This window comes from Montipora foliosa, chromosome 5, assembly GCF_036669935.1.
Source record: "Montipora foliosa isolate CH-2021 chromosome 5, ASM3666993v2, whole genome shotgun sequence".
NCBI lineage: Eukaryota > Metazoa > Cnidaria > Anthozoa > Scleractinia > Acroporidae > Montipora > Montipora foliosa.
In genome coordinates, this window is record NC_090873.1 from 42,575,319 (window position 1) to 42,603,065 (window position 27,747).

Here is a 27,747-nt window from a genome sequence, read left to right on the forward strand (position 1 = left end):
TAGCCATTAATACGTTCTCCATCTTTTCTTGCAGTGTAACGGACCTATTTGATTCTTGAACTGTTGCCGATGTATAGTTGATGTAGTCGTTAATTTTGTCGCCGAAAATTGCGACTGCTTCCTAAGAATCAACCCATGAAATCATCGTTAATTCAATAGGTCACTGAATTAATATCAAATATTCAGCTTGATAGTGAGGCAGTGAGGACAAAAACAATAGAAACACGTTGGAATGAATGTGAAAAAGATTTACATATCATCCACTTTCCTTTGTCTTTGTCCTCACTGCCTCACTATCAAGCTGAAATTTAATATAGAGAAAAGGGCCTTTTCAATGACATTACACTTATTCTACTCGAAGTCGTTCATTCCACTCGTGACAGTGAACGCAAAGCAAGAGCAGCATAGCTCATAAACACAGCTTACACCCTTGAACCATTTGGTCTTTATAAGAAGGATGAAATGTGAAAGGACCCGAAAGAGTGGAGATGTAATGACATCAACCATACCCCACTCTAGAGAGTACCTTCATGATGACGGCGACAATGATGACGAAGCATTAAAACATTGATGATATGATATATGAAGTAGATCTTGTATGAACTGCGAATATGAAATCAAGTGAAGCTATGATCCGCGCAGTTATAAACGCAATCTTTGCAACTGCGTAGAGAAACCTGAAAAATTCAGGACTTCAACGGGGTTTGAGCCCGTGACCTCGCGACGCCGGTGCGACGATCTAACCAACTGAGCTATGGAGCCACTGACCTTGGGAGCTGGTCATTTGTGGGTTGTAATATTCCCGTGAGGAATGAATCAATGATGAAATGATATATGAAATAGATCATATATGAACTGCGGATATGAAATCAAGTGAAGCTATGATCCTCGCAGTTATGAACGCAATCTTTGCAATTGCGCAGAGAAACCTGAAAAATTCAGGACTTCAACGGGATTTGAGCCGGTGACCTCGCGATACCGGTGCGACGATCTAACCAACTAAGCTATGAAGCCATTGACGTTGGAGCTGGTCATTTGTGGGTTCTAACGTTCCTATGAGGAATGAATCAATGATGAAATGATATATGAAATGAAATAGATCATATATAAAGTCCTGAAATATTCAGGCTTCTCTACGCAATTGCAAAAGTTGCGTTCATAATTGCGAGGATCATAGCTTCACTTGATATAGCAAAGGTGGAGACAGCGACACATGCCTTATCGTTATCGTCATCTGGCCGTGTCTCTTGATAGGTTTTCAGGACACACCCGGTTCCCCGGTGTGGCTAACACATCACGCCTGCACTCAGCCATGGACATGCTGATGAGGCCTAACAAGGCCGAAACAGCTGCAGCAGCCAACCATGGCTGCCAACTAACCGGGTGAAATGGTTGTGCGCATGCTCAATGTGTTGGCCCCACAGGGCTAGTGATATTATGGTGTGCATATTCACCTTGCTTTTTTTCTTAAAGACGAAGCAGATTCATATGGTATTATTTTCCCACCACTTGGAAGCCGCTCTAAGTGGGTTTACTTCTATGTACCTCGAGATTTTTGATCCTTCTAGAGGCCATGCAGCGAAGTCACAATGGCAAACACAATACCATTTCACCGTGTTAAAACGTGTTTTTCAATGAAAGAATCCAGTAAATTACCTTTAAAGAATTGTTGCTTTGGACGTCCAGTGCCATTAAGGCACTCCTCATCTAAAAAAAAAAAAAAAATATATATATATATATAAATGAATTTTCATGGATGAGTAAGGAGGGTCAACTTAGTTTTAAGTTAACCCTGAGAGATAACTTTGAAACATGAATTATATCGGTGGGGCTGTGGAATTGGGAAGCTGGAAGGTCACGGGATCTTTTGCCTTCCAATCTCGTTCACAGGACTGACCATTTACCCTTCCACCTCAAGCGAAGGGAAACTTCCTGGAACAAGGTTTCCCTCCCGGACGTAGCTTCATTAGGGATGAGTTTCTTGATTTCAAGCCGCACACTTCTGCAAGAGTGGTGTTTTTTCCCGTTTATTCATCGTATACAACTAAATTAACTGATTTTACATCTGGTATCCAGCCCAAAATCGTTTCCGGCAAAGTTAAGTAAATTACATCATCGACAACCGGTATTGTAAACCATCATAACGTTTTTGGCAATTCACCTCAATCACAGCCAATAAAATGGGTCAATAACATCACAAAGCCAAACCATGTGGTCGGCGACAAGAGCGGAAAGCGCATATTATACTTTCTTGCCGTTGTTTGCACGCCTGAGAATGCGGCACAACATTTTTTTTAGCCAATCAGTAATCATAGTAATGCAAGCCAAAGCGACAACAGAATTGAAAACTTGATTGATTATGACATATTTTCTATATATGTTATGTGTTATAGCCGGTATGTCAAGCCATTCCATACTCCTTGCTCAGGCGTCTATGATAAAATTTCCTCACTTGTTGATATAGGACACAACTCTGTTGTGTTAAGATTCAAGTTGGGCTCTATTGCCTCAGTCTACGGTATATTCTTTGATTGCACTCACATAATACGACGGCAATGTCGGCGCCAAAACAATATGGAAAAACGTAGTTTAATTTTTGCATAATAAATTCCCCAAAAGATTTTTTCGCTATTGTTTTTTTACCAACATGGCCGCCGTGACGTCAAGTACAATCAAGGAATATATTGGTGACCATTGTATTCTCAACAACTGAATTTCGACCGGCGTTTAATTGCTGGTTATTTATTTATTTATTTGTTTATCTGTAAAACCTTCTTCCCAGATGATAGCCTAAAGCAAAATTGGCCATGATGTCCATAGGGATGAGCTAAATATTATGACATGAGGTCAATCCCTTCTTGTTTACCTACCGCTGCATTTAAGTCGTAATCCTCCATTTCATCATCATCATCATCATCATCTGAAAAGCAAGAGGAGAAAATATGAATCAAAGTAAAGTTCTCGCGTTGCATAGCGTTAAAACAGTACTCAATAAGATCAAGTTATCACATGCATATATGATAGATAAGACTAGCGCTGTGATTGGTCAATTTAGCCTCCTTTAAAGTTGCCACCTTTGTATTCTGCGATTTCACATGAGTTGATTTGAAAGCTAAATACTCTAAAGGCACTTAAATAAAGTTCATTACTAATGTGTCTTAATTAGTCTTTATCAGTTAATAATTAGTTAATTGGTTAGTTTATTAGCTGTGCCTTTATTAGCTTTTTTGTCACCTCTATTGTTACTTGATAGTTAATAGTTAATAAGTTAGTGATCCTGTATGATTTAAATTCAATTTATGCATTAACCGTCACTTCTGAAGATGTTGAAATGAATGTGCTGTTAAACTAGTTTTAAAAAGTTATACACAGTACTTATAGAAATTGAAGCGTACGAGCCTTCGGCTCCTTCTCGGAGGCTTGTTCACAAATAAATGAAAAACAAGAATTGTGAACCGAGAAACTGTTAACGGTCACGTGATTTAGCAACACGTGACCGCAACAGATTGTCCCAGATGTGGGGGAGCAGGTATCTCCCAGTATCACGGTTCAAGTCCGGCCTATGAACCCGGATATAGATGGCCTCTTTGATGCCCCGCTCTATCCAGCGATCTTCATGGTCTAACACCTCTACCTCTACCGTTAACAGTTTACCGGTTCACAATTCTTGTTTTTCATTTACATGTGAACAAGCCTCCGAGAAGGAGCCGAAAGCTCGTACGCCTCAACTTTCTATAAGTACTGTGTATAAGTTTTTAAAACTACTTTAACAGTATGTTTTCACCAGTACAGTGTAACATTCAAAAAAGAAATGAATGTGGTTATAGACGAATGAAAGAAGTGATCCTCGCCGGCTTAAGGACGTTCGCGCCCATTGCTACTGCCCATCCTTACAGCGCACGCAAATTCAGTGATTTTCTGTGCCATTCACCAAATAGTCACAATAGTCCGCTGACTGAGGACCTATCCATTTCCCAGAGCACGGAGCTGAATCAGGTGGAATAGAAGATGTAGTGTGATGTTGAGTCAAACAACGAGACAGTGGAATGTCCTCTTGGACTCTAGGTTCGACCTGTTTTAAGTCACTTATAACGAGGGGATAAGTTTCTTAGGGGGTATTGACATGAGACCGGGACGAACTCAGACCCGGCATGAGTTCGTGTCGGCCGTCATACATTTCTTCTTATACGTTTACATGAGACCGGCCTGACAATGAACTCACACCGGTCTGACTTCGGGTCGATTGCTGGACCGAGACGAGAAACTCTCTCACCGGCCTGAGTTCGTACCGGTCTTATGAAAATGACAGCAAATCCCAGACCGGGTCCAGAAATTTCAAGTCTGTATGCTTTTCGGTCAGCCCACTGATATATTTTTTTTAGAAAAAAACATATCATTTCATCCCGAAACCAGGCACCAAGCATTTCGTCTCGGTTTCATGTAAACGGCGCCGGTAGAAGTTCACACCTTTCTGAGTTCGTCCCGGTCTCGAATAGCGCTGACGTCTCAGCACCCATTTCAAATAGCACTGAAAAACAGTATTTAAGTCGAAGTTTCAATAACTGGGACAACCTTAGTCTCTCTCGAACAGGTGGTCCCAGTGGAGGGAATCTAATGTGATTAGCAACCTCCTGCTTGCAACGCCGCCGAACCCTTTACTATTTGCTAATTATCCAACGAGTTGATAAAGGTTACTTAACCACGTTCTCACTGATGAAGGGCTAGCACTAGAAACTTAAGGGTCTGGAATATTCCGTAATTTTTCTTGAAACTTGTCTTGCAATTTTGTTGCGACAAAATTGCTCACTTTGATTGATTTTACTACGAAAACCAGCAATGTGAGAAATGGGCGAGAATATACGTGTCTCTGCTCCGCCAATTTGGCTTCTAAATAATTCAGATTCTTGAGAGGTATTGTGTTTGACGCCATGGCAGGACTGAACGCATGTGGAAGGCTCAGTATGATCTTGGAAAAGCTCTCGGAGAAGACTTGAGAGGAAAGATTATAAAAGACATTATCGGGAAAGGAGGAGACTTCACCATAGGTTATCCTCTTGGGAAGGTTTTCTGTGATTGCCAGAGAAAAGAGAGTTCAATTTTGAAAACCCATTTTTCCATTGTTGCAGTTGTTCCGGTACACCTGAGCCCCATGGGAAAGGAATTTCATCACAATAGGTGCGGTTACAGGGGAGACTTTTACCGCCGTGAATAATCCTTTTACCACGGGAAACTGCATTTAGTGCGTGTGACCGACATTTCCCATTGTAATTTTCCCGTGGTAAATTTCCGTGGATACGTAAAAAAGATCAGATGAAGCGCCCATGATATTTAACGTGGTAAGTTGGAAGGGTGTCTTGATGCCCGAGGTACAAGAGCCAATCACGATACTGATGAAGTAGTGATTAATTTTCCCGCCACTGAATTGCGTGAGATTTCTTTTTATCTCGGTAATCTTCGTTAAGTGTGACCGCTGGTTAACTCGGTATACTAAAACACAAGTGTGGGTGCACCGCGAGTTAATTTACCATAGGAAATGGCATTTACCACGGTATGTGTAACCGCACCTATTAATGTTTAAGGAAAGTGGGAGGGGCAGTGACTCCTGTCCGTAGTTTAGCTCCATTCCACAGATCGGTGGTTTTCTTAGTAGGATAGAAAGGTTGATTAGAGGGATCACTTCGTTTGTTTGTTTAATGAAGAGTAACTAATATACGACTTAAAACATTCCCTGGCATAACCTTCATAAGAGCAGTGTTTGTACTTGCCATTTTTTGTTTGCAGTTCCGAGTGACACCGGTATCCTGTTGTCTTGATTGAGAATTTGTATTGCACGCTCCCCCTCTTTGGATACGTTTTGTCACAGTGCCTTACTTGGATATTACTGACATTTGTACCGTCCTTGACTTGTTTGGTAGCGGTGATATTGAATTCAGTTGAGCCAGACCAATAAAACTGCGCAGAGCAAAACGATCGCCATTTGGGTGATTGATGAAAACATCCCGCAATGCCATCGCACCACAAATATAAGCAATACTTTAGTGCACGATAGGTTCCATCGGTTAAGCATTTTATTGTTCGATAATTGTTATAATCTCCGTTAGCAAGTTGTTCACAGTTGCCTTTCTGAAGCTCTTTGTAGTCCAAGGGTAAGGATGAACATCGCTCTCCTTAAAAATGAGAAATTAATTAGCTGTGTAAATCATCGCGCCAGACCTTAAAGGCTGGGACTACGTCATAATGACATAATTTATGACACCCAAAATGCCAAAAGAGTAGAATGAAACATTGCAATAACCTCTTAGAACCGTTGAAAAACGTAAAAGAAATACAGAAAATGGAAAGAGAAGCATGGATGGACACAATGGACAAGATTGAGACGGATTGCATTTGGGTAATCTTGAAAAAGGTCGTGGGTTCGATTCCCACCCTGGTCAGAGTTTTTCTCTGTCCTTGTGTTGGCCCATTTCCATCAGTAGGGCTAACGCTCACATGGTTCATATGGGGTAGAAACATAGAACTTTACATTACACTCTAATCAGTTAAGTCTGTTCAAATATAAGTGCTACACGGCCACCTCTGAAGATGTTGAAATGAATGTGCTGTTAAACTAGTTTTAAAAACTTATACACAGTACTTATGGAAAGTTGAACTGTACGAGCTTTCGGCTCCTTCTCGGAGGCTTGTTCACATATAAATGAAAAACAAGAATTGTGAACCGGTAAACTGTTAACGGTCACGTGATTTAGAAACACGTGACCGCAACAGATTGTCCCAGATGTGGGGGAGCAGGTATCTTCCAGTGTCACGGTTCACGTCCGGCCTATGAACCCGGATATAGATGGCCTCTTTGATGCCCCGCTCTATCCAGCGATCTTCATGGTCTAACACCTCTACCTCTACCGTTAACAGTTTACCGGTTCACAATTCTTGTTTTTCATTTACATGTGAACAAGCCTCCGAGAAGGAGCCGAAAGCTCGTACGCCTCAACTTTCTATAAGTACTGTGTATAAGTTTTTAAAACTACTTTAACAGTATGTTTTCACCAGTACAGTGTAACATTCAAAAAAGAAATGAATGTGGTTATAGAGGAATGAAAGAAGTGATCCTCGCCGGCTTAAGGACGTTCACGCCCATTGCTACTGCCCATCCTTACAGCGCACGCAAATTCAGTGATTTTCTGTACCATTTACAAAATAGTCACAATAGTCCGCTGACTGAGGACCTATCCATTTCCCAGAGCACGGAGCTGAATCAGGTGGAATAGAAGATGTAGTGTGATGTTGAGTCAAACAACGAGACAGTGGAATGTCCTCTTGGACTCTAGGTTCGACCTGTTTTAAGTCACTTATAACGAGGGGATAAGTTTCTTAGGGGGTATTGACATGAGACCGGGACGAACTCAGACCCGGCATGAGTTCGTGTCGGCCGTCATACATTTCTTCTTATACGTTTACATGAGACCGGCCTGACAATGAACTCACACCGGTCTGACTTCGGGTCGATTGCTGGACCGAGACGAGAAACTCTCTCACCGGCCTGAGTTCGTACCGGTCTTATGAAAATGACAGCAAATCCCAGACCGGGTCCAGAAATTTCAAGCCTGTATGCTTTTCGGTCAGCCCACTGATATATTTTTTTTAGAAAAAAACATATCATTTCATCCCGAAACCAGGCACCAAGCATTTCGTCTCGGTTTCATGTAAACGGCGCCGGTAGAAGTTCACACCTTTCTGAGTTCGTCCCGGTCTCGTATAGCTCTGACGTCTCAGCACCCATTTCAAATAGCACTAAAAAACAGTATTTAAGTCGAAGTTTCAATAACTGGGACAACCTTAGTCTCTCTCGAACAGGTGGTCCCAGTGGATGGAATCTAATGTGCTTAGCAACCTCCCGCTTGTAACGCCGCCGAACCCTTTACTATTTGCTAATTATCCAACGAGTTGATAAAGTTTACTTAACCACGTTCTCACTGATGAAGGGCTAGCACTAGAAACTTAAGGGTCTGGAATATTCCTTAATTTTTTTTGGAACTTGTCTTGCAATTTTGTTGCGACAAAAGTGCTCACTTTGACTGATGTTACTACGAAAACCACCAATGTGAGAAATGGGCGAGAATTTACGTGTCTCTGCTCCGCCAAATTTCGCTTCTAAATAGTTCAGATTCTTGAGAGGTATTGTGTTTGACGCCATGGCAGGACTGAACGCATGTGGAAGGCTCAGTATGATATTGGACTGAAAAGCTCTCGGAGAAGATTTGAGAAGAAAGATTATAGAAGACATTATCGGGAAAGGTGGAGACTTCACCATAGGTTTCCTCTTGGGAAGGTTTTCTGTGATTGCCAGAGAAAAGAGAGTTCAATTTTGAAAACCCATTTTTCCATTGTTGCGGTTGTTCCGGTACACCTACGCCCCGTGGGAAAGGAATTTCATCACAATAGGTGCGGTTACAGGGGGACTTTTACCGCCGTGAATAACCCCTTTACCACGGGAAACTGCATTTAGTGCGTGTGTTCGACATTCCCCATGGTAATTTTCCCGTGGATACGCAAAAAAGATCAGACGAAGCGCCCATGACATTTAAAGTGGTAAGTTGAAAGGGTGTTTTGATGCCCGAGGTACAAGAGCCAATCACGATACTGATGAAGTAGTGATTAAATTTCCCGCCACTGAATTGCGTGAGATTTCTTTTTATCTCGGTAATCTTCGTTAAGTGTGACCGCTGGTTAACTCGATATACTAAAACACAAGTGTGGGTGCACCGCGAGTTAATTTACCATAGGAAATGGCATTTACCATGGTATGTCTAACCGCACCTATTAATGCTTAAGGAAAGTGGGCGGGGCAGTGACTCCTGTCCGTAGTTTAGGTCCATTCCACAGATCGGTGGTTTTCTTAGTAGGATAGAAAGGTTGATTAGATGGATCACTTCGTTTGTTTGTTTAATGAAGAGTAACTAATATACCACTTAAAACATTCCAAGGCATAACCTTCATAACAGCCGTGTTTGTACTTGCCATTGTTTGTTTGCGGTTCCGAGTGACACCGGTATCCTGTTGTCTTCATTGAGAATATGTATTGCACGCTCCACCACTTTAGATACGTTTTGTCACAGTGCCTTCCTTGGATAATCCTGACATATGTACCATTCCCGACGTGTTTGGTAGCGGTGATATAGAATCGAGTTGAGTGAAACCAATAAAACTGCACAGAGCAAAACCATGGCCCTTTGGGTGATTGATGAAAACATTCCGCGATGCGATAGCACCACCTATATAAGCAATCCTTTAGTGCATGATAGGTTCCATCGGTTAAGCATTTTATTGTTTGATAATTGTTATAAGTTCCGTTGGCAAGTTGTTCACAGTTGCCTTTGGGAAGCTCTTTGTAGTCCAAGGGTAAGGATGAACATCGCTTTCCTTAAAAATGAGAAATTAATTAGCTGTGTAAATCATCGCGCCAGACCTTAAAGGCTGGGACTATGTCATAATGACATAATTTATGACACCCAAAATGCCAAAAGAGTAGAATGAAACATTGCAATAACCTCTTAGAACCGTTGAAAAACATAAAAGAAATACAGAAAATGGAAAGAGAAGCATGGATGGACACAATGGACAAGATTGATACGGATTGCATTTGGGTAATGTTGAAAAAGGTCGTGGGTTTGATTCCCACCCTGGTCAGAGTTTTTCTCTGCCCTTGTGTGGGCCCATTTCCATCAGTAGGGCTAACGCTCACATGGTTCATATGGGGTAGAAACATAGCACTTTACATTACACTCTAATCAGTTAAGTCTGTTCACATATAAGTGCTACACGGCCAACGTTTGTAAAAACGTAACCCTTCCTTGAAAAAGGTCGGCCTGACGTTTTCAAGTTTGTGATAAATTGCCTGGATAAAGATAGTTTTTTCCTCAGAATCATCTTGTTTGTGATGTAACGATACTTTTATCAGTAAAGGAATTCCGCATTATCATTTTCGAGTTATAAACTCGTGATTGACTAAGACATTTCCCCTAAACACCTTAAAATAACGTGACATAGGCCCTTAAAGGAAAAGAAAATCTTAACACTTTGCTCCATTTTTTGGTCGTTTGCTCGAAGTTATTAGGCTGATTTAGCAACAAAACGGGAACGTCAGTGGCGAAGGCGCGCGCAGAAAAAACACCAATGAGAATTCAGAATAGAATAGACTCGACTCTTTTCTTCTCTATTCTAAATTCTCATTGGTAGTTTTGCTGCGCGCGACGTCGCCACCGACGTTCCCGTTCTGTTGCTAAATCAGCCTATTGGCGACATTAATGCCGCGGCTACACGAGCGATTTTCTGCTCGCGCTGGTGATGCGTTTTTTTCAAACTTTTTTGCGTCGCCAGCGCGAGATGAAAATCGCACCTGTAGCCACCTTTGAACTGGCGACGCGACAGGTGAAAAATTCGCACGAAAAATGTTTCCAGAGTTGAAACTTTCGCTACAAAATCGCAGAAATAGTTGCACGTGTAGCCACCCTGCAACTTTTTGCCCGCGCATGCGACGCGACGAAAGACTATTTAGCCAATGAAATTAAAGTAGGAATGTCTGTTTATAGTGCTCAGGTCTCTTGAAGTATGCGATTTGCGCGGCCTTCAATTTGTCGCCAAAATTTGTCACAAGTGTAGCCACCCTGGCGCGAAGGGGATGCGACAAAATCTTAAAAAAATCGCATCACCGGCGCGAGACAAAAATCGCTCATGTAGCCGCGGCTTAAGCAAGGTCGGCTTGACAATGGCGTGAAATGACCAAATTTGAAGTTATTTGGAGCACGTGAGTACCTGACGACTAATTGTCAATCCCGATAGTGGATCCTGGATCCCGAGTCGTGGATTCCGCCTACAAACTCACGGGTTCCACTGAAATGGTCCTGGATTCCATCAAAAACCGCTCAGGATTCCGGATTCCAAAGCCTCATATTTGCTGGATTCCGGATTCCATATTCCTTCACATCGGGAGAATCTTTTCTCCTGAACAACCACACCGTTCATACCAATTATATTCCTGGTACATACTTTCCTTGCCAAACGACGTGATACTATCTCAAAATGATTAAAACAACGCAAAGTTCTATTAAAAAAAAAAAAAAAAACACTTTCTCGTAGCCTTCGTAGTCTTCCTTGCGTAAGCTCTCTATTGTTTAGTGGCCGAATTTGCCATTCGACACCAGTTTTTCAAAGGTAGCAAAGCTGGATAGGATAGATACGGATCAATAGTTTTGTTGTCTATAAACTTGCTGCTAGTAAGCTGAATTATGCTAAGACATTACAAAATTCATAGTCGTAAGAATATAACTAATAAAAAATGCAATAAAAAGCTAAAGTATTCTAGAATTTCTAATTAATTAACATAACTATATTCTAATAATGGCTATGAAATTTTAGAGGCATGACCAAGTATGAAGCCGTTCCTGGCTCTATCTGTCCTGCACTTAGGTAACACAAACGCTCTGGACACGTGTATTCAAGAATCGATCTAATACAGGTGACATAAAAAAGCTTCAGTTCTGATGGAGCTACGTGAGATCTCTTGAGTTGTTTGAGAAATTAAGGTCTTCTTTACTAACTCTACTACATGGTCATTTCATTTAAGATTGCTGCTAATTATCAGACCTAGAACTTTGCGCGCTCAACAGTCTCAAGATGCTTGTCATTCACAATTAGGGAGTTTAAGAAACGACGACGGCTACGGCAACGACAACGACAAAAAGCAGTGATATTATTGGTTAAAAGAACCAAAATGATCGTGCTGCACCAGCGGCATGCATTTTTGTACATTTGTTTCCCGTACTCGTCAAAACTACTACGTGAAATGACCAAATTTAAGGTTTTGACGACAAAGAGGACAAACTACAGTGAATCTTTCAGTTTCACTCTTTACTTCAAATCCGTCCGAACCAATCCAGTTATAGCACACTTCGCCCATATTCTATAATATAAACAAGATGGATTAATCATGAAATACTTACAAAAGCTCAAACTTACATTTCGAAGTGATGTTTTCGTCGCCGTAGCCGTCGTGGGTTCTTAAGTCGCTATTATGGGTGCATGCAAGGTCGGGTGAAATCTTCGCGAAACTTATCCTCATCTCTTACATTTAGACTCATTCACCGATGGACTGTGAAGAAAGAGCATTTATTGACTGATTACCATCCTAGGTAGCCCCCGCCTTCGGCGCTCGCAAGGCGCCTCGTGACACCAAAAAATGTCACGTCAGGTGCTTTCAGAAATAACTGAACTGTGGAAAACCCTGAATGCTACGAGCATAGCTCCTCTGAACCGTTTCAGACACTGTCATATCGTCAACGTATTTCCACAGCTTGAACCCCGGTGCATCAAGGTTATCGATCATGATCGAAAACAACAAAGGGTCAAGTTTGGTTCCCTGGAGGACCCCGGAGGGGACGGTCCTCTAACATTTTTCGTAAGCATTGTTTTCAGTTTCTCTTGGGACTTACAAGAGAAAATAAAAACAATGCCTATGCAAAATTTTGGAGGGCAAACAAAGAGTATATTGCTATTTTTGAAAGTGGCCTATAGGGGACAATGTTTGCTTCTTTCCGTGATGATGAGAGTTGACACTCACAGAAAGAGGAATTGACAACATCTGAGACTGGGCCCGTCAAAATATCCTCATTTCCTTCAAAGCCCAACCTGGAATACCGTCAGGGCCTTGCGCCTTAGTGGGGTTAAGCGCAGTAAGACTGAGGAAAACCTCTAATTTTCCAAAGCCCCCTTCTGTCCTCCTGAGAATACAAATCATCTCTTGCGTATTCCGATAAACCAGTCATTTTTCATGCCAACAATTCCCGTCCCCTACTCCTAGTTGTGTTGATTTTGTCCCATCTGATATCCAACGAAGACCTAAATTTTGCGCTCGGTAATTATCTACGCGTCTGTTCTTTCTATCTTTTGTTCTAGAAACAAAAGAACCTCAAAGGTACAAATAAAAGAAATGAGCATAGAAGGAATGTTAAGCTCTGAGATTAGGGAGATTAAGCATGACGTTTACGCCAAACGGCAAACGTCGGAGTGAAATTAGGGTTTTGCCAAACATGGAAGAACCCTGCTTGATATCAGCTCATTTCTGTCCTGTTAGCTCCATATATCAAGCAACTTCTCAAAGGAACGAGACAAGTTAAAATGAGATAATTTTCACGCTTTTATGACAAGCAGGAGCCTGCCGTTTCCCGTTTGCCGTAAACGGCAATCTCTCTATTATCTATTATCTACCCGGATTCGTCCCGGAATACCAACCTTAAAATTTGAGATATTTTATAATCATGACGACAAAATGAGAATACAAAAGACCCAGATATTGTTTTTAAGGAGAAGGTAAAGAACACAAATGACGCAAAACAACAACAACAACAGACAAACAATTGTCTAACAAAAAAGGCTCCATCTGTAGGCCCACACGTTGAGTTTTGTCACATTTTTTGGCCGATCTCTCCAAAATAAAGGCCTGAGCAAGAGGCTTCAACATTTTCTTCAACATCCGTTCGAGACTGTTGAACGATGTTGACTGCTGAGGAGGGCAAACGCTGGCAACTCATCATCAACATTTGATTCATCAAAGCTTCACGAGAGGCCTGGTATTCAGTCTCAGGCTGCAACGTGGTTGTTACTATAGATACAGACATGGATACGTCATTGAGAGAACGATTAGTTCCCACGCGCATACCCAGCATTGATGAAAAAGTTGGCCAAAGGGCTTCAACCTCAATTAACATTGGTGATAACAAAAGAAATGTTGAATGGTTGTTGAAGCAAAGTTTAACGACGCTTTGAAACTCATTCGACACTTTGATTACGGTTGAAGGGGGAGGGGGGAGGGGGAACGGGGAAGGGGTGTGTGGGGCAAACGCTTTCAAAATTACTGTCAAGTTAACAAAATCAAACGGATGTTGAAGCAAATGTTGAAGCCCTTCTACTCGGGTCTTAACGTTGCAGATTTGCAGAGAAAGGGAAAGAAATAAACAAAACTTGGAATTGCACGTGCATAGACGTCATTCATTGTTTTTCTCATTGAATAATATTGTTTTTGTGGCGTTCAAATTGACGTATTGACGCATTGACGTTAACGTCTTTTTCCAAAATGGCCGGCATTTAGATATTCTTTTGTTTTTATTCAAATTAGACCTTGATGCCTCGTTCTTTTGAATTTTAAGCTTAAGAACGAGGCATCAACGGCTAATTTGAATAAAAACAAAAAAATATTTAAGTGGCGGTCATTTTGGAAAACACTGGGTATGTTAAAGTCGTGCTCAGAGTCAGCGGGTACAAAAGGCGGTTTTTCCTTGATGTCATCACTGTCATGTTGGTGAACGAGAAGAAAAGGTCTCTAATTAGCTTCTCTTGTTTGTCCATTGGCAATTACATATTCCAAGAAAATGGTTGCAAGCCACCTAAAGATCTGTCAATAGCACCATTCGATCTTCTACTAACAACTTTAAAACACCATTATTCACATAATTACATTCGCATAGGAATTGGTTGCAAACCATCCATATCTCGTACCTACTACGGAAGCTTGTAGGTACCATTCGGGTTGTTGAAAATCCGACAACAAAGTTGTGAAATCCGACATCCGAGTTCAGTGTAAAATATGACATCTGACTTGTGAAAGTCCGACATCCGACTTGTAAAAATCCGACATCCGACTTGTTGAAAATCCGACATCCGACTTGTAAAAATCGTTGTTGTGTCTTGGAACGTGATTTCCTTCCCTGCCAACTTTATAGTTGGGTGGAAGTTCTTCGCTTGTGCAATGAACAGGTTGATTTCCTGGTTATCTACGTCCCATATTGAGAAAACGTCATCAATGAAGCGTTCCATATTGTTGGTTTAACTTTGCTCTGTAGGATTTTCACAACTCGAATGTCGGACTTTTGCAAGTCGGATGTCGGATTTTCAGGACTCAGATGTCGGATTTTTACAACTCGGATGTCGGATTACACAACTTTGTTGTCGGATTTTCAACAACTCGGATGGCACGTACAAGCTTCGGTACTACCGTACACGATATGACTATGCGACTAGATTTGAATCGAATTCGTGTCTTTAGACTTCTCCAGTGTTCTCTTCCGTAAATGACAGCACCTGCAGTTTTCGTGACGTCATAGGTCTGTTGGGTTCTCGCGCAAAGAAGTGAATGATATATAATGAGATAGTCATTCAAAAGCGTGATATATAGGGCACTCGATCATAGTCCATTACTGAGCGATCTGAGATTAACATGTTAATAGCTGTGTTTCATAATTACTTGAGTACGACAACATCTTATTCCAAAATTTTATTTCACCTGCCAGTTCCACCTGCAATTTAATCAACTGAATGTTGATTATGTGAAAAATGTCTTACCTTTCTGGACTTTAGCAGCATTTTGCAGTGCTGTGAAGAAAATGAATAATCGTAGTTAAAATTTCATAAGATTTATTCAGGACAGTGGGCGGAAACCGAAAATCGAGAAAATTTGAATATTACGATGAGTTCGAAACTAGATGTCGAAATAACTTTGTTGAAGTCTAACTTATTTACATATTTTTAATGAATTTTCGCAACATACTGGACAGCATCATGATTTGAAAGCGCATGTTTTGTATAGTCGATGTTTGAAATTTGATAGGAAAATTAACACTACCAAAAAAAATTATCTGAAGAGCACATTTAATTTATAAAGTTTGCATAGCGCCTCGGGTGGTAAAATTTACCAGCCAACAAAAAATGTTAATACTTCATTTTTTTCAGTTCCCGTAAGTTTGCGTTAACTTTCATTTTCTGAACGCAATAAATGCGGCATTCTAATCTTTTGTTTAGCAACTTATTCACTCCGATAAGAGCTGCTCTCCGCCTCTATGGACCGCACATGTGACATTGTGATGTCCTATGACATCACAAAAACCATAAATTTCTTGATTTCTTTAGTGTCTTCATTGGCAGTGCAGATGGCAAGGACAACTAAAATTATTTCTCTAAATATTGATTTTCCCAACCACTGCTGTCAGGAGCCCATGGGTTCCTGCTACTGTTTAAATCGGCAATTTCTTCACCCTTTTAGGAATCGCGACTTTTGCATTATGTAGGAACATTTTCAAGAAAAAAAAATGATCTTATGATCGTGATAAAAAGCACGCAACGTGAAATTTATTTTCTAGAGTTTGTTAAAGGTTTTTTACCCTACTCCGAGAGGTTTTTCTCCGGGCTCTCCAGTTTTCCCCTCTCCTCAAAAACCAACATTTCTATAGTAAATTACAATTCGATCGGATTGAGGGCAATATTGAAAACTACTGGGTCACCAGTTAATACGTTAGCCTCGTGAAATAAAGTCGATATATATATGTATACATCATTATAATTATTATTATTAGGCTCCCAAATTACGTAGTTAAAGCGAACAAAATTTTGGCTCTTTTTTTAATAGTAGCTCCGTTTCATTCTCACCAAGGTGAAGTTTGAGATTATTGAATTGAAATTCTTAAATTAATTCTCGACTTAAACACGTGGGTGGAGAAAAATTGCTTAAAAATGGAAGGTACTCTTAAGGTAAATTGGTCTAGAAATTCAGTGGACAACAGTGCCTTTATCAGCTAATTACAGCAAAAACGTTAAGAATCGAGCCGGGATCACTGAAGCCTTTTTATTCGCCTCAACCATCTTAAATTGTGTCGTTCTTAGGTAGCTACAGTAGCACTTTCTTCCACATTGAAGATTGGAATACAGCGTTTGTGAATTGAAAGGATTCTAATCAGTACAAGCCATTCCTGCCTTAGAATATGTATAAGATGCGTGGATCATTTAGACCACAAAACAATCCGTTTGATCAAAACGGGGCCAATTGGCACGATTCATCACACACCACGCCTCAGAGCGGTGATCTCAAGCTTGGGTCTTAAATCTTGAATTGGGTCTTACTTAAGGCCTCGCGACCTTGGGAATTTACATCCAAGATTTGCTTCGTGTCGACTTGACAAAGAGTCCAAATTGCCGCGGCATAGGCCGTCATCATCGCCTTACTAAAGTTCTAGAAAATGAAACGCTCGATGTTTTGCATGTGTTTTAGGCCCTATAAAAAATCGAGGAGTGGGGAATATATTGTATTGAATAAAATAAAACTTATGGAAACGAGCCATCTGATGATGTGAAAAAAAGACTCAATAAAAAGCAAACAACCGTTTTATTAATATAACGTACCACTCAATATAAATCGTATATTGAACTGGCCCCAGTAATCCCACTCTCATATGCCTTTTTGACGGTTTTGCAAGGAAGGCAGGAGGATTTTCACAAACCTTTCCTTTTTCAGTTTTTGGTCAAAATAAGTTTGAGGTTTTCATTTCACTCCACACTGGATCGATGACAGTTAAAACGTTAATTGGAGGAAAATGTAAAAAAAATAAGGTTCGAAACTTGGCAAAACTGCAAGTTGCCAATAACTAGACGGTTCCATCATTAATTAAGGATTCGAGTCGTTGAGAATGAAGTTGCAGCAATAATTTCCAAATGGAAAAAAAACTGATATATTTCTTTAGCAATAGCTTCGGCTAACTATTACACCATTAATCCAAAAGGTGGAACTGAGTCACAAGGAAAACCAACCATTAGATTTTTTTTCAGTTCTTAAGAATAATTAATAGTTACTATGAAATTTTCCATCAAGACTGCAAAATTGTCTAAACCATTTTATATCTTTGATATGGACAAAGACAAGCCATGCAATAAATTGATTATTTCAGACTCACCCAGGAAGATACCAAGAAAAATAACTGCCCAAGAGGGATGAAACATATCATTGAAGTTATCAACGCAAGTGCGTGTTTCTTTACTTTAGGAGCCCAGGACAAGTGAATCAAGGTCGTCGAACTACTCTGCACGTAACATGATGTGATATGGTGTTTATTTGCCTGAGTCAGCTGTTAAATTACTTATAAGGCATATTATTTTCCATATCTCCAAGGAGATAATTACCGTTACAAAATTGCCATGTCACCACTGTTTGGATAGAAGACAGCTTGTTAAAATAATAGAACATTGTAGAAAATTAAAGCATGTTAAAACGGAAAAAAAAATATATCGAAGATCTAAGCCAAACGGGCGTTTCCGTCTTCGCTATATTCGCAGATTTTAATTTTAAATTTGTTAGTGTGATAACCACCGACCCAAATATATATCTAAAAAACAGAATATTGTTTCTTAATTTTGCTTTTCATGAAATGGAAAGAAATTTTCATAGTAAGAACTTAACATCCCTGATCCATCACGTGAGGACGTTTAAGTCAACTCGTTAACTGGATATTAGTATAATTACACGGGTGATTATACAAAACCGCGCGCTCTCATTGGCTCGCTATCTCGGATTGTCAGCCGATAATCACCTCGACGGACAAAATGGCTGCCAGTAGTCGTTTTACCACTGTAAAGTGAAGATGATTTCGCGAAAAATGTTTTTTTTTTCTCTCTTTTTTGAAATAATCACCTGTGTATTTATACTAATATCCAGTTAACTTAAACGTCATCACGTGATGGATCAGACTTCGTCTCGGTGAATATTCACCGATAATCACTTCACCTTCGGCGAATAATTGTTAAATATTTAATTGCATGTAAATTTTGTTCTTCCCCTCTGGGGGATTCATCTTTCAGATAAAACGGAAAGAGGAGACTTGCCCTGGCACTGGTGCAAAACTTTGAGATCCAGTTGCCGTTGTTGACTATCGCTAATGCAACAAAGCCGGCTTCTTTTGAGTGACGTCATGGCCCCCATATTTGTTTCTTTATCCAGACCCAGTCCTTCTCTTAAAACACATGCCGCATAGTAAATCTGTTTTACATAAATTGCCTTTTTTTGGTAATAGTCGTAATAACTGTTGCGAGCCGCCAAGCTAGCAGCGATACTAATCTTGGCAAGGGCTTTCTTACGCATAGCCTACGCGGTCGTGGTTCTGGATACCGGGTAGCTTGTCGTGAATGACGGTGAGCGGGCTTATGCTTGGCATATAAGACTCGGACGATTTCCGGAAAGTTTTCGCATCACTATTTTCGTATTATCGTCGGGATATTTTCGTATTGTATGGTTTCGTACCTTTCCGCACCTTTTTCTTTTTTTTCATTTGTTGTTGCCGCTCTGCGCTGTCATAAGTTTCTTTCGATAAGTATTCTTTAAATTTTTGAGAGCTCCTTGCAGTGTTGAGCTGTAATCACCGTTCGTTTTCTCAATTTGAAGCAATCAATTTATTTTAGGTCGTCATAGAACATTGTTCCATTTTATTTCCCCTTTCAATTAAATTTTCAACATTGTTGACTTCCTTGTGAAATAGCAAGTCAAGGAAATATAAGGTAAAAGAGCGAATCCCTGTGCTGAATCGTAATCATTTGAATCTATTTTTAGATTGCACCCGTGCTGCCAAGGTTAGTTTTATCTGTTGTTACTATTACAGCGAAACGCTTACCTTACCTCCTTTTTCTTTTATTTCCATTTTGTGCTTAGTTAACGCCGTTTTTGTTCTTCTTGTTTGCTACTTTTTCTAGAGTTTCTTTGTTCATGTACCAACACTTCCTAGTTCATTACGTACGTAAATAGTTTTCTTTTGTCACTTTACTTCGTTTCAAGCTAGTCGCTTTGCCTTAGTTTGTTCAGTTGTTTGCTTTTCGTTTAGTGTTGTTGAATTCAGTGTATTGTTTTGCCTTTCGTCGTTCCTTAAGATTAACAGATTGTAAAATTACCGATGAGGTACGTTTCTGTATGCCGATCTCATGTCTCATGCTCGAGCTTGGTTCACGGTGGTTCCGTTCCTTATCGACGTTGTTATTTTCTTTCTCTTTGTAGGAACCGTTCTGAAACTATCATGTTCTATACACCTCAACTGGCAAGGGTAAAATTTCTAGACGGCTCTCAGTTGGAGCTTCAGATATCTGGTAGGAAACTGAAAACAGTAACTAACAAAAGGTTGCTTAGTGTCGAAATTGATCGACACCCGCAATGGAACGATCATGTTTAAGCTATCATATCAACCTCTTTCTCTTCATTGCATACTCTAAAGAATCTATACGTAATTTTGCACACTACAATCTACGAAAGCACCCAGCAGAATCACTTGTTCTTTCCAAGCTGGACTACAACGACATTGTATTTGACCCTCAACCGCAATATTTAATGAAAGGACTACAACGTGTGCAAAACGCCGCCAGTTTTGTGCTAGCCAGGAAGAGACGCCAACCCCACCGACTGCATCAATATCGGATGGCTACCTGTCGTGCAGCGTCGCAAGCTACATTCACTGAAAGCCACATTTAAAGCTTTAAATGATCCTCACTGGCCATCGTATTCCGCCCGATACAAAGAGCCAACCCAAATCGTGAATCGTGAATCGGCAGCACCGTTCATCTTACTATATCTTTCATTAAGGGAACGTTTAAAAACTCGTCATTCAAAGCCTTCAATCAGCTTCGATTCCAATGAACATTACAAACTTAGACCTCAGTTGCGAGAGAGACTAAACGATTGTTAAATAAACTAGAATACAAAAGTTAATTAATTCACTGTTGGGATGGTCAGCGGTCAAAATGGCGATCGGATGTTTGCGTTTTTGCTCTCGATATTTTTGTCCGTCTCTATTCATTTCTGCTCCTACTCTTAAACGTAATCAGCCCTGGAAATGAAGAGAAAGATAAAACAACACTCTACAGGCCAATGAGTTTCATTTCTCTGTTTGCAAACGTATCACCGGCTTTGAGGCTCTCGCTCCTTGACGCCGGCACCCGTATTTGTAAAGTCCGCCATTTTGGATTCTCCTTTCGTCGGAGAGTCTTCCACAGTAGGCCCACACAAACAGTGTGTTTGTTTGTATGTTCGAAAAATAAAGAAATGTGTGGGAAATATTGAAGAGTCCTAATATCGTAAACTTACATCGAGAAATGACTATGTTAAAGCTCAAAATAAACGTAAACCTACCTCAGTTGTTGTGTATTTTCTGCGGCTGAAACTGGCGAATTTGAGTGATTTAGTGAGTTTTCCGTTGACTGTTATTACACGTTATAAGAAGGAGACAAGGGTGGAAAGCTGATTTTCGACTGCTCCAGCGCCAAGCCGATTTTCACCCAGAAATTAGAATCGTCCGGCTTTCAAATCGAACTCCAGATAAACTGAAAGGTTGACGCTTCTTCTCGTGCCATTCAATCGAAGATCCATTCAAAATCCAAGCGCTAACCGCCGAGTAATTTTTGAGAAATGCAGATTTTCAAGCGACCAACAACCGCGGCTGAGACTTCGTGGCACACCGAGCAACCGTCACGCTGTTTGCTCCACACTGATTGGATGATGCTAAACAATGCATTCAAGATTTCAACTTATGCGTGTTATTGTCAGTGGAGACATCGAATCAAATTCTGGCTCTACAAACTGCTCTGTTTGCAACAAAGTAATTGCCAGAAACCATCGAGCATTAAGTTGCGACCAATGCACGCTGTGGTGCCATATGAAATGCGGTCAAGTGAAACTCAAGGATGACAAACGTCTCCAGCAAATGGATCAGTTCAACTGGATTTGCCCAGCATGTTTTTTAACCGCCTTACCTTTTGCTGATTCCTCAGTTTTGTCGGACGAGGGCGAATGTTGTGCACAAACACTGAACACGTCGAACTTGTCCAACACCAGTGTGAATTCCCTCCCAGAATTCATTAAATCAAGAAACCATGATGACCGACAGATTCTTATAATGCATTTGAGGAGGGGAAACAGCTTATGAAAGACATTAAAGTCTTCTTTCTTACAGAAACAAAAGTTGATGCAGCTTACCCTACTGCACAGTTCAAAATCAGTGGTTATGACATCTACCGCAATGACCACTAAGGGTGGCGGTCCTATTCTGGCATTTGTATCCTCGAGAACACCATCCAAGAAATTAGCACGTCGCCGTAATTTTTCAACTATCGAACCGTTAATTGTTGAAGCCAAATTTGGAAAACATGATGTAGTATTGGTGGAAATCAAAAGACCCCCAAAATCTATCGGTGAGATCTACTACCTCAGGTTAGAAGAAGAATTGAATGACATCTGCACCTTTGCTTCACTTCAAACCAATTCATTATAGTTCTTGGGGATCTCAATCTAGATCGATTGAGACCTGAACGAAGAGAGGGCAAGATACTGTTGGATTTGGAAGATATACATGGCTATTCCTGTCTCATTGATAAACCCACTAGAATAACAGAGCACAGCCAAACCCTTTTGGATATCATTCTCACTAACAAGCCCTATCTGTTTCAAGGATGTGTTGTCTTTAATCCAGAGCTGAGCGACCATGCACTAGTATGTAACCGTATTTTTTTCTCTTTTGTTTGTATTCTAATGTATTGTAAGTATTATTTGTACGTATTGTAAAGGTAATATAGTTCTTGTTTATGATGATAATAAAAATATATATCAAAAAAAAAATACGGAATATTGAAAATCAAGGCTACATATCATCCAAGCAAAATTATCACTTTTCGAAATCTTAAGACCATCAACAAAGAAGAACTGAAATATGATCTGCATATGGCACCGTGGAATATCGCATGTTGGAGATATCTTCGATTCGATCGCTTCTAGATCTGGGACAAGTTACTGAATTATGTCTTGGATGAACATGCGCCGTTTAAAAAGCTAAGGGTACGAGCACAAGACGTCCCTTACATGACAAGCGAATGGAAGAGAGCTATTAGAAACAAAAGGATGTTTTCAAAACAATTCAGTAAAAACAAAGCACAGTCAAACCTGGAACACAAAAACAAATGGCGTAATGAGGTTACCAAATTAACAAGCAAGTCAATCAAGTCCTACTGGCAAAAGGTATGAAATAATCTGAACTCTAACCCTAAGAAATTCTGCAATACCTTTAATCCCTTCTTGAACCATAAAATGGATGAATGTGCTGGAGACAAAATCACTCTTAATATAAACGGTGAATTAGAAACAAATCAGGGAACTGTGGGGGAACACTTTGCTGATTATTTCTCTACAATGGCAAACAACATTCGTGGGACAGACACCCTAAACTTAAACGAAGAAAATTTTAGCGCACATATTTGTGCACAAAACATAAAGGAAACGCTGAGTGGGTCTGACAGACCACCTTCCACTTTCTCCAACGTACAGCCAGCAGAGTTAATCAAAGAAATGGAAAGTCTGAATGCCAATAAGGCTTCGGGTCATGATGGCTTGCCTCTCAGGCTTCTTAGAATGATCTCAAAGGGAATTGCCCCATCATAATGTACGATTTTCAACACTTCCATAGAGACGGCAGCATGGCGGCCGCCGGTTACTTGAAAAAGGGGTACATGGACTCCTGCATTTACAAAAAGATGATACACATGACACAAGCAATTATAGATCAATCACTATTTTACCTGTTGTGTGTAACATTTATGAAAAGTTATTGAGCAAACAAATTACAAAATTCATGGACCCCCATCCTCACTGATAACTTAACAGCCTATAGGAAATCACACAGCCGCGAGACAACCCTAGTCCGGCTTGTAGAAGAATGAAAAATGGAGATAGATTGTGTAAAACTGGTTGGCATGCTGTCTACTCATAAGAGTAAGGAATTTGATTCACTTAGCTCTCCTCTTCTTATAAAAAATAAAAAAAATAAAAAAATTGGAATCATATCGCTTCTCGGACAAAGCGCTAGACCTAGTTCCTTCCTATTTTCATAATAGGCAAAATAGAGTCAAACTCCCATCAATGTTAAGTCAATGGAGAGTTCTGAAAAGAAGATGCCCACAAGAATCTTGTTATGGCCCTTTGTTATGGAATATCTACCAAAATGACTTGAATTACTTCTTTACAGACAGGAATATCTCAATGTATGCTGATGACCACCAGGTGTTTGTATTGGGCATTACACTTCAAAACGTGCAAGACCCACTTCAAGAAGTACGGGACGAGATCACTGTATGGTTCGATCATAATTTACTGCAAGGCAATTTTAAGAAGTATCAAACGATCGCTTTTGGCTCAGACAGAAAGTACCCTGCTAAAGCTATATATATAAAGATTGGACTTGAGGACATTTCAGCAAAAGGATGAAAGGAAATTACTTGGAGTTTTGATAGATAGTGATTTAAATTTTAGTAAACATATCACCCACGTATGTACGTAGGAAGGCTAGTCAACAAATAGGCTTAACTGATTAGAGTGTAATGTGAAGTGCTAGTTTTTTACCCCATATGAACCATGTGAGCGTTAGCCCTACTGATGGAAATGGGCCCACACAAGGACAGGGAAAAACTCGGACCATGGTGGGAATTGAACCCACGACCTTCGTGTTAGATCACCCCTGCTCTACCGACTTAGCTACAAGGTCAGACGGGAGCAGGCCGTGGGAACTGAAGATGTTAAAGTCACGGCAATGAACATGTTCAAGTACAAGGTAGGATTATGTTTTTGTAGCTCAGTCGGTAGAGCAGCGGTGATCTTACCCGAAGGTCGTGGGTTCAATTCCCACCATGGTCCGAGTTTTTCTCTGTCCTTGTGTGGGCCCATTTCCATCAGTAGGGCTAACGCTCACATGGTTCATATGGGGTAAAAAACTAGCACTTCACATTACACTCTAATCAGTTAAGTCTGTTCAAATATAAGTGCTGCACGGCCAACGTTTGCAAAAACGTAATCCTTCCTTGTACTTGTATCTGTTAATTGCCGTGACTTTAACATCTCCAGTTCCCACGGCCTGCTCCCGTCTGACCTTGTCTGTCTTGTTCGCTCGCATAGCATTTTAAAGCCAAACAAACCAGCAAACAATTATTTCTGTCCCAAAAAAAGTACAGATGATTGTTATTTAATTCCAGCCGTACGGCTTTATCCGGCCCTGCTCGCGCTAATGCGTACGGCCCTCTCGCAGACGGGTATTTTCCCAATTGTTTTACAATGAAAGCGCGTGCGGGGCCGTATGGGCCATATGATAATTTAAAATTCTAATTTTAAAACTCAGGAAGATCATTCCAAGCGTAGCAAGTTAGACTGATGTTAGATGTCTATCAGAAACCCTTTTTTATTTATCTGCAGCAGTGAATTTCGCCACCAATTTGCTGATTTACGACATTGTAAAATAATACATAAATACATAAATTAAAGGTACATCATCATTAATTACTGATCAGCAAAACTTCAAGTTACACAAACAGAGAAATGGTACAGGACTTCCAATAACCCCTGTAAGTTTCAAATTTTGGCCACGAAAAGAGTTCAATTAAAAATATTTAAAACAAGGGGGAAAAGGAAAGGAACTTTATTTAAGTGCCTAGTCTTCTAGCGCCGGAACACTAATTGGGGACACTGTAAACTGAAATCAACAAATCAAAAAAATCAGGCGAAACGCGACTGTGTTGCATAAAGCATTAACAATGAAAAGCGCGCTTTTGGAGGCCATTTTTCTTCTTGATGAAAATCGTACTTTCTACAAATTGCTCAAAGGAAAACACCAGTTCGGTTCCCATCTGTTCTCCTTAAGTCCCGTGGGATGGGGGGAGCATGCGAAAAACCTCCTTACCATAGGAAAGCAAAAGGGTAGTTTGGTCATCCCGTGTGCCTACTTGCATCGCATGTGGCCGGATTTCTAGTCGATTTCGACCTGACTCGATGGTGTTTCTTTGGGTATTTCAACCTTCATCAAACTCGACTCCCATTTCATTACATCTGGCTGTGAGATTATTCATGGACCGCACAGTTGCTGCTAAGCGGAGACGACTCTCAGTTTTATGCTTTTGCTACGCTCTTCACAATATGCAAGGGAGAGTAGCCGTCGGACCATTTCAGTTGTTTTCGTTCTTTATGTCATCTAGGCGCACTTTTTCTTGTTTCCGCCTACACCTTCAGCGCTCATTTACTTCCTTAACTTAAATAAATTTCCTCCTTCTCAAGAATACGGATAAAGTCCCCACGACATACAACCCAAAGAGTATGTATCATTTCAAACTAAGTCGGTTTTTGTTGATTCTCCTGGTCTGCATTGCATGGGCGCTGTTACCGAAGAAAACCTGGCGCTTGCTGTTTCGTCATCTTGTCTTTTCAAGCCAAGCACGATCGCGCAAGACTTCTTCATTTCATTGATGCAAAAAGACGCCAAGAAAGGATTAACCACAGAATTCAGAAACAGGATGACCGTGGATGATTCCCTGACGATGAAGAACCAATTCTTTTTTACGCAGCTTTCGCAGTGGATCCCTACAACCATGACAGCAAAATATGGAATTAGCGAGAGAATAAGAAACATCAAAATGAGAAACGAGGTTGTCGCAAAGTTTTTTTCCATTTTGGCTGTCCTTTCTCGTTTCCTGTCGTTCAAAGAAGTGTTGCTTGGCATGGTGGCTTGTCTCTGAACAGCAACTCGAGATTGCTTCTTCAAAAAGTAGAAGATTCCAAGATAGGCTACAGAAGTCGTGGACAGAGGGGACGTGGTGTGTAAATGAATGTCAATGGCAATGTAGACATCTTTTGAAATGTTGGTTAGCTGAAGTGAGGCAAAGATGGACGAGAAAACAATAATGCACGAGTTACAAACAACGGCTGTCTTCGGTTTCATTCTTTGGCGATATGTGTGAGGAAAAATAACAGCTACGAAGCGATCGATCGACATCGCGGTCACTAACAAGATTGAGCAGTTGATTCCGATGTAGCTTAATATCTGGACGATTTCCCCTTCTTGTGGAATACTTCGATCGCTGAACACGCACAGAAATCTCACTAGGACTTGTGCAGGGCAGACCACGAGACCAACGAAAAGATCCGTTGCGGATATAAACGCCAGGTACACTGAAAACACTCTCTTGAAGCATCGCAAAGGATTTTTCACCATCACCATTAAGATAAAACCATTGGGAAGCGAAACGAAGAAAACCAGCAAAAGGAAAGAAATCCCACTTCCGAGACACACTTGATTTTCAAAATTACTATCCATGGCATGTAATAACATAAAAGAACCCTAAAATGTACGACTTGCCTTTCACTTGTAAAATGGGGAATGAAACTTGTCTAAATATGTCAGACCATATTGTTTAACGCCATGACGTCGATAGGCTAACGACACTAATTAATTCTATAAGTCATTCATGTGCAAACAAAAGGAAACAGCATTACATTGGCTAGTTTACTTATCCTAATGTTCTAGTTCTTTATTTACGTTCTGTAGGAAAATCTTAAAAGAAATTATTTGACTTTGTTTTGATTAAGAGCTTGGTAAATGATCCATAAAGTATTTGAAAAAAATTGGCTTAATCATTGAAGTCAGACGTCAGTTTTTGAGCTGGATAGGAAATGGGTTTTTCGGCTTTTGCTCGACATGTAACCTCCATTATGCGTAGCTTCTATTTTTTGAAATTACAACGACGTGGGTAATTTTAATGCAATATATAAACACAGTGACACCTGCTTTCTATAAAGAACAACAGGAAAACATTTCCCTGTTATTTTTCACATATTTGGTCGATAAGTCGTGGTTTAATTTTGTTTCTGGTTTACAAAAATTCTTTTTTTTCAAACTGGTTTACTTTTTTAGACCAATGCCCATTTTAACATATTTGGATATCTTTCTGTATAATTAATTTTATGGAGTATGTATAAAGTAAACTAGAGAAATCATTATTATTACTATAAGATGGATTGTTGTCTCTGATACTATCAAAGACAATAATATTTATTTATTGCATGTGAACAATAATTTCACTGTCCTTTACTGACAA

The 27,747-nt window shown here is 40.3% G+C and overlaps 2 protein-coding genes across 2 annotated transcripts in view; both read right to left on the reverse strand.

Moving 5' to 3' along the window:
• LOC138004263 (adhesion G protein-coupled receptor L4-like) overlaps positions 1-17,898 on the reverse strand; it is a 48,660-nt gene extending 30,762 nt beyond the window's left edge. Inside the window, exons 1-7 of the mRNA XM_068850738.1 lie at positions 17,769-17,898; positions 15,391-15,420; positions 9,016-9,417; positions 5,766-6,167; positions 2,871-2,920; positions 1,657-1,707; positions 1-121 (exon numbers count right to left, since the gene is read on the reverse strand). The exon at positions 1-121 is cut by the window's left edge and continues 90 nt beyond it. Of these exons, the coding sequence (XP_068706839.1) occupies positions 1-121; positions 1,657-1,707; positions 2,871-2,920; positions 5,766-6,167; positions 9,016-9,417; positions 15,391-15,420; positions 17,769-17,814 (1,102 nt within the window). The 5' untranslated portion in view covers positions 17,815-17,898. The remainder of the gene's footprint in view (positions 122-1,656; positions 1,708-2,870; positions 2,921-5,765; positions 6,168-9,015; positions 9,418-15,390; positions 15,421-17,768) is intronic.
• Positions 17,899-25,070: 7,172 nt separating this feature from the next.
• Positions 25,071-27,016, reverse strand: LOC138003187 (melanocortin receptor 5-like). The gene has a single exon (XM_068849149.1). The coding sequence runs from the start codon at positions 26,979-26,981 to the stop codon at positions 25,980-25,982; it is 1,002 nt and encodes a 333-aa protein (XP_068705250.1). The 5' UTR covers positions 26,982-27,016; the 3' UTR covers positions 25,071-25,979.
• Between the last annotated feature and the right edge of the window lie 731 nt (positions 27,017-27,747).

What these genes read in the sequence shown, in the direction of transcription:
- LOC138003187 (XM_068849149.1), bottom strand. Translation starts at nt 26,981, where the DNA reads ATGTTATTACATGCCATGGATAGTAATTTTGAAAATCAAGTGTGTCTC.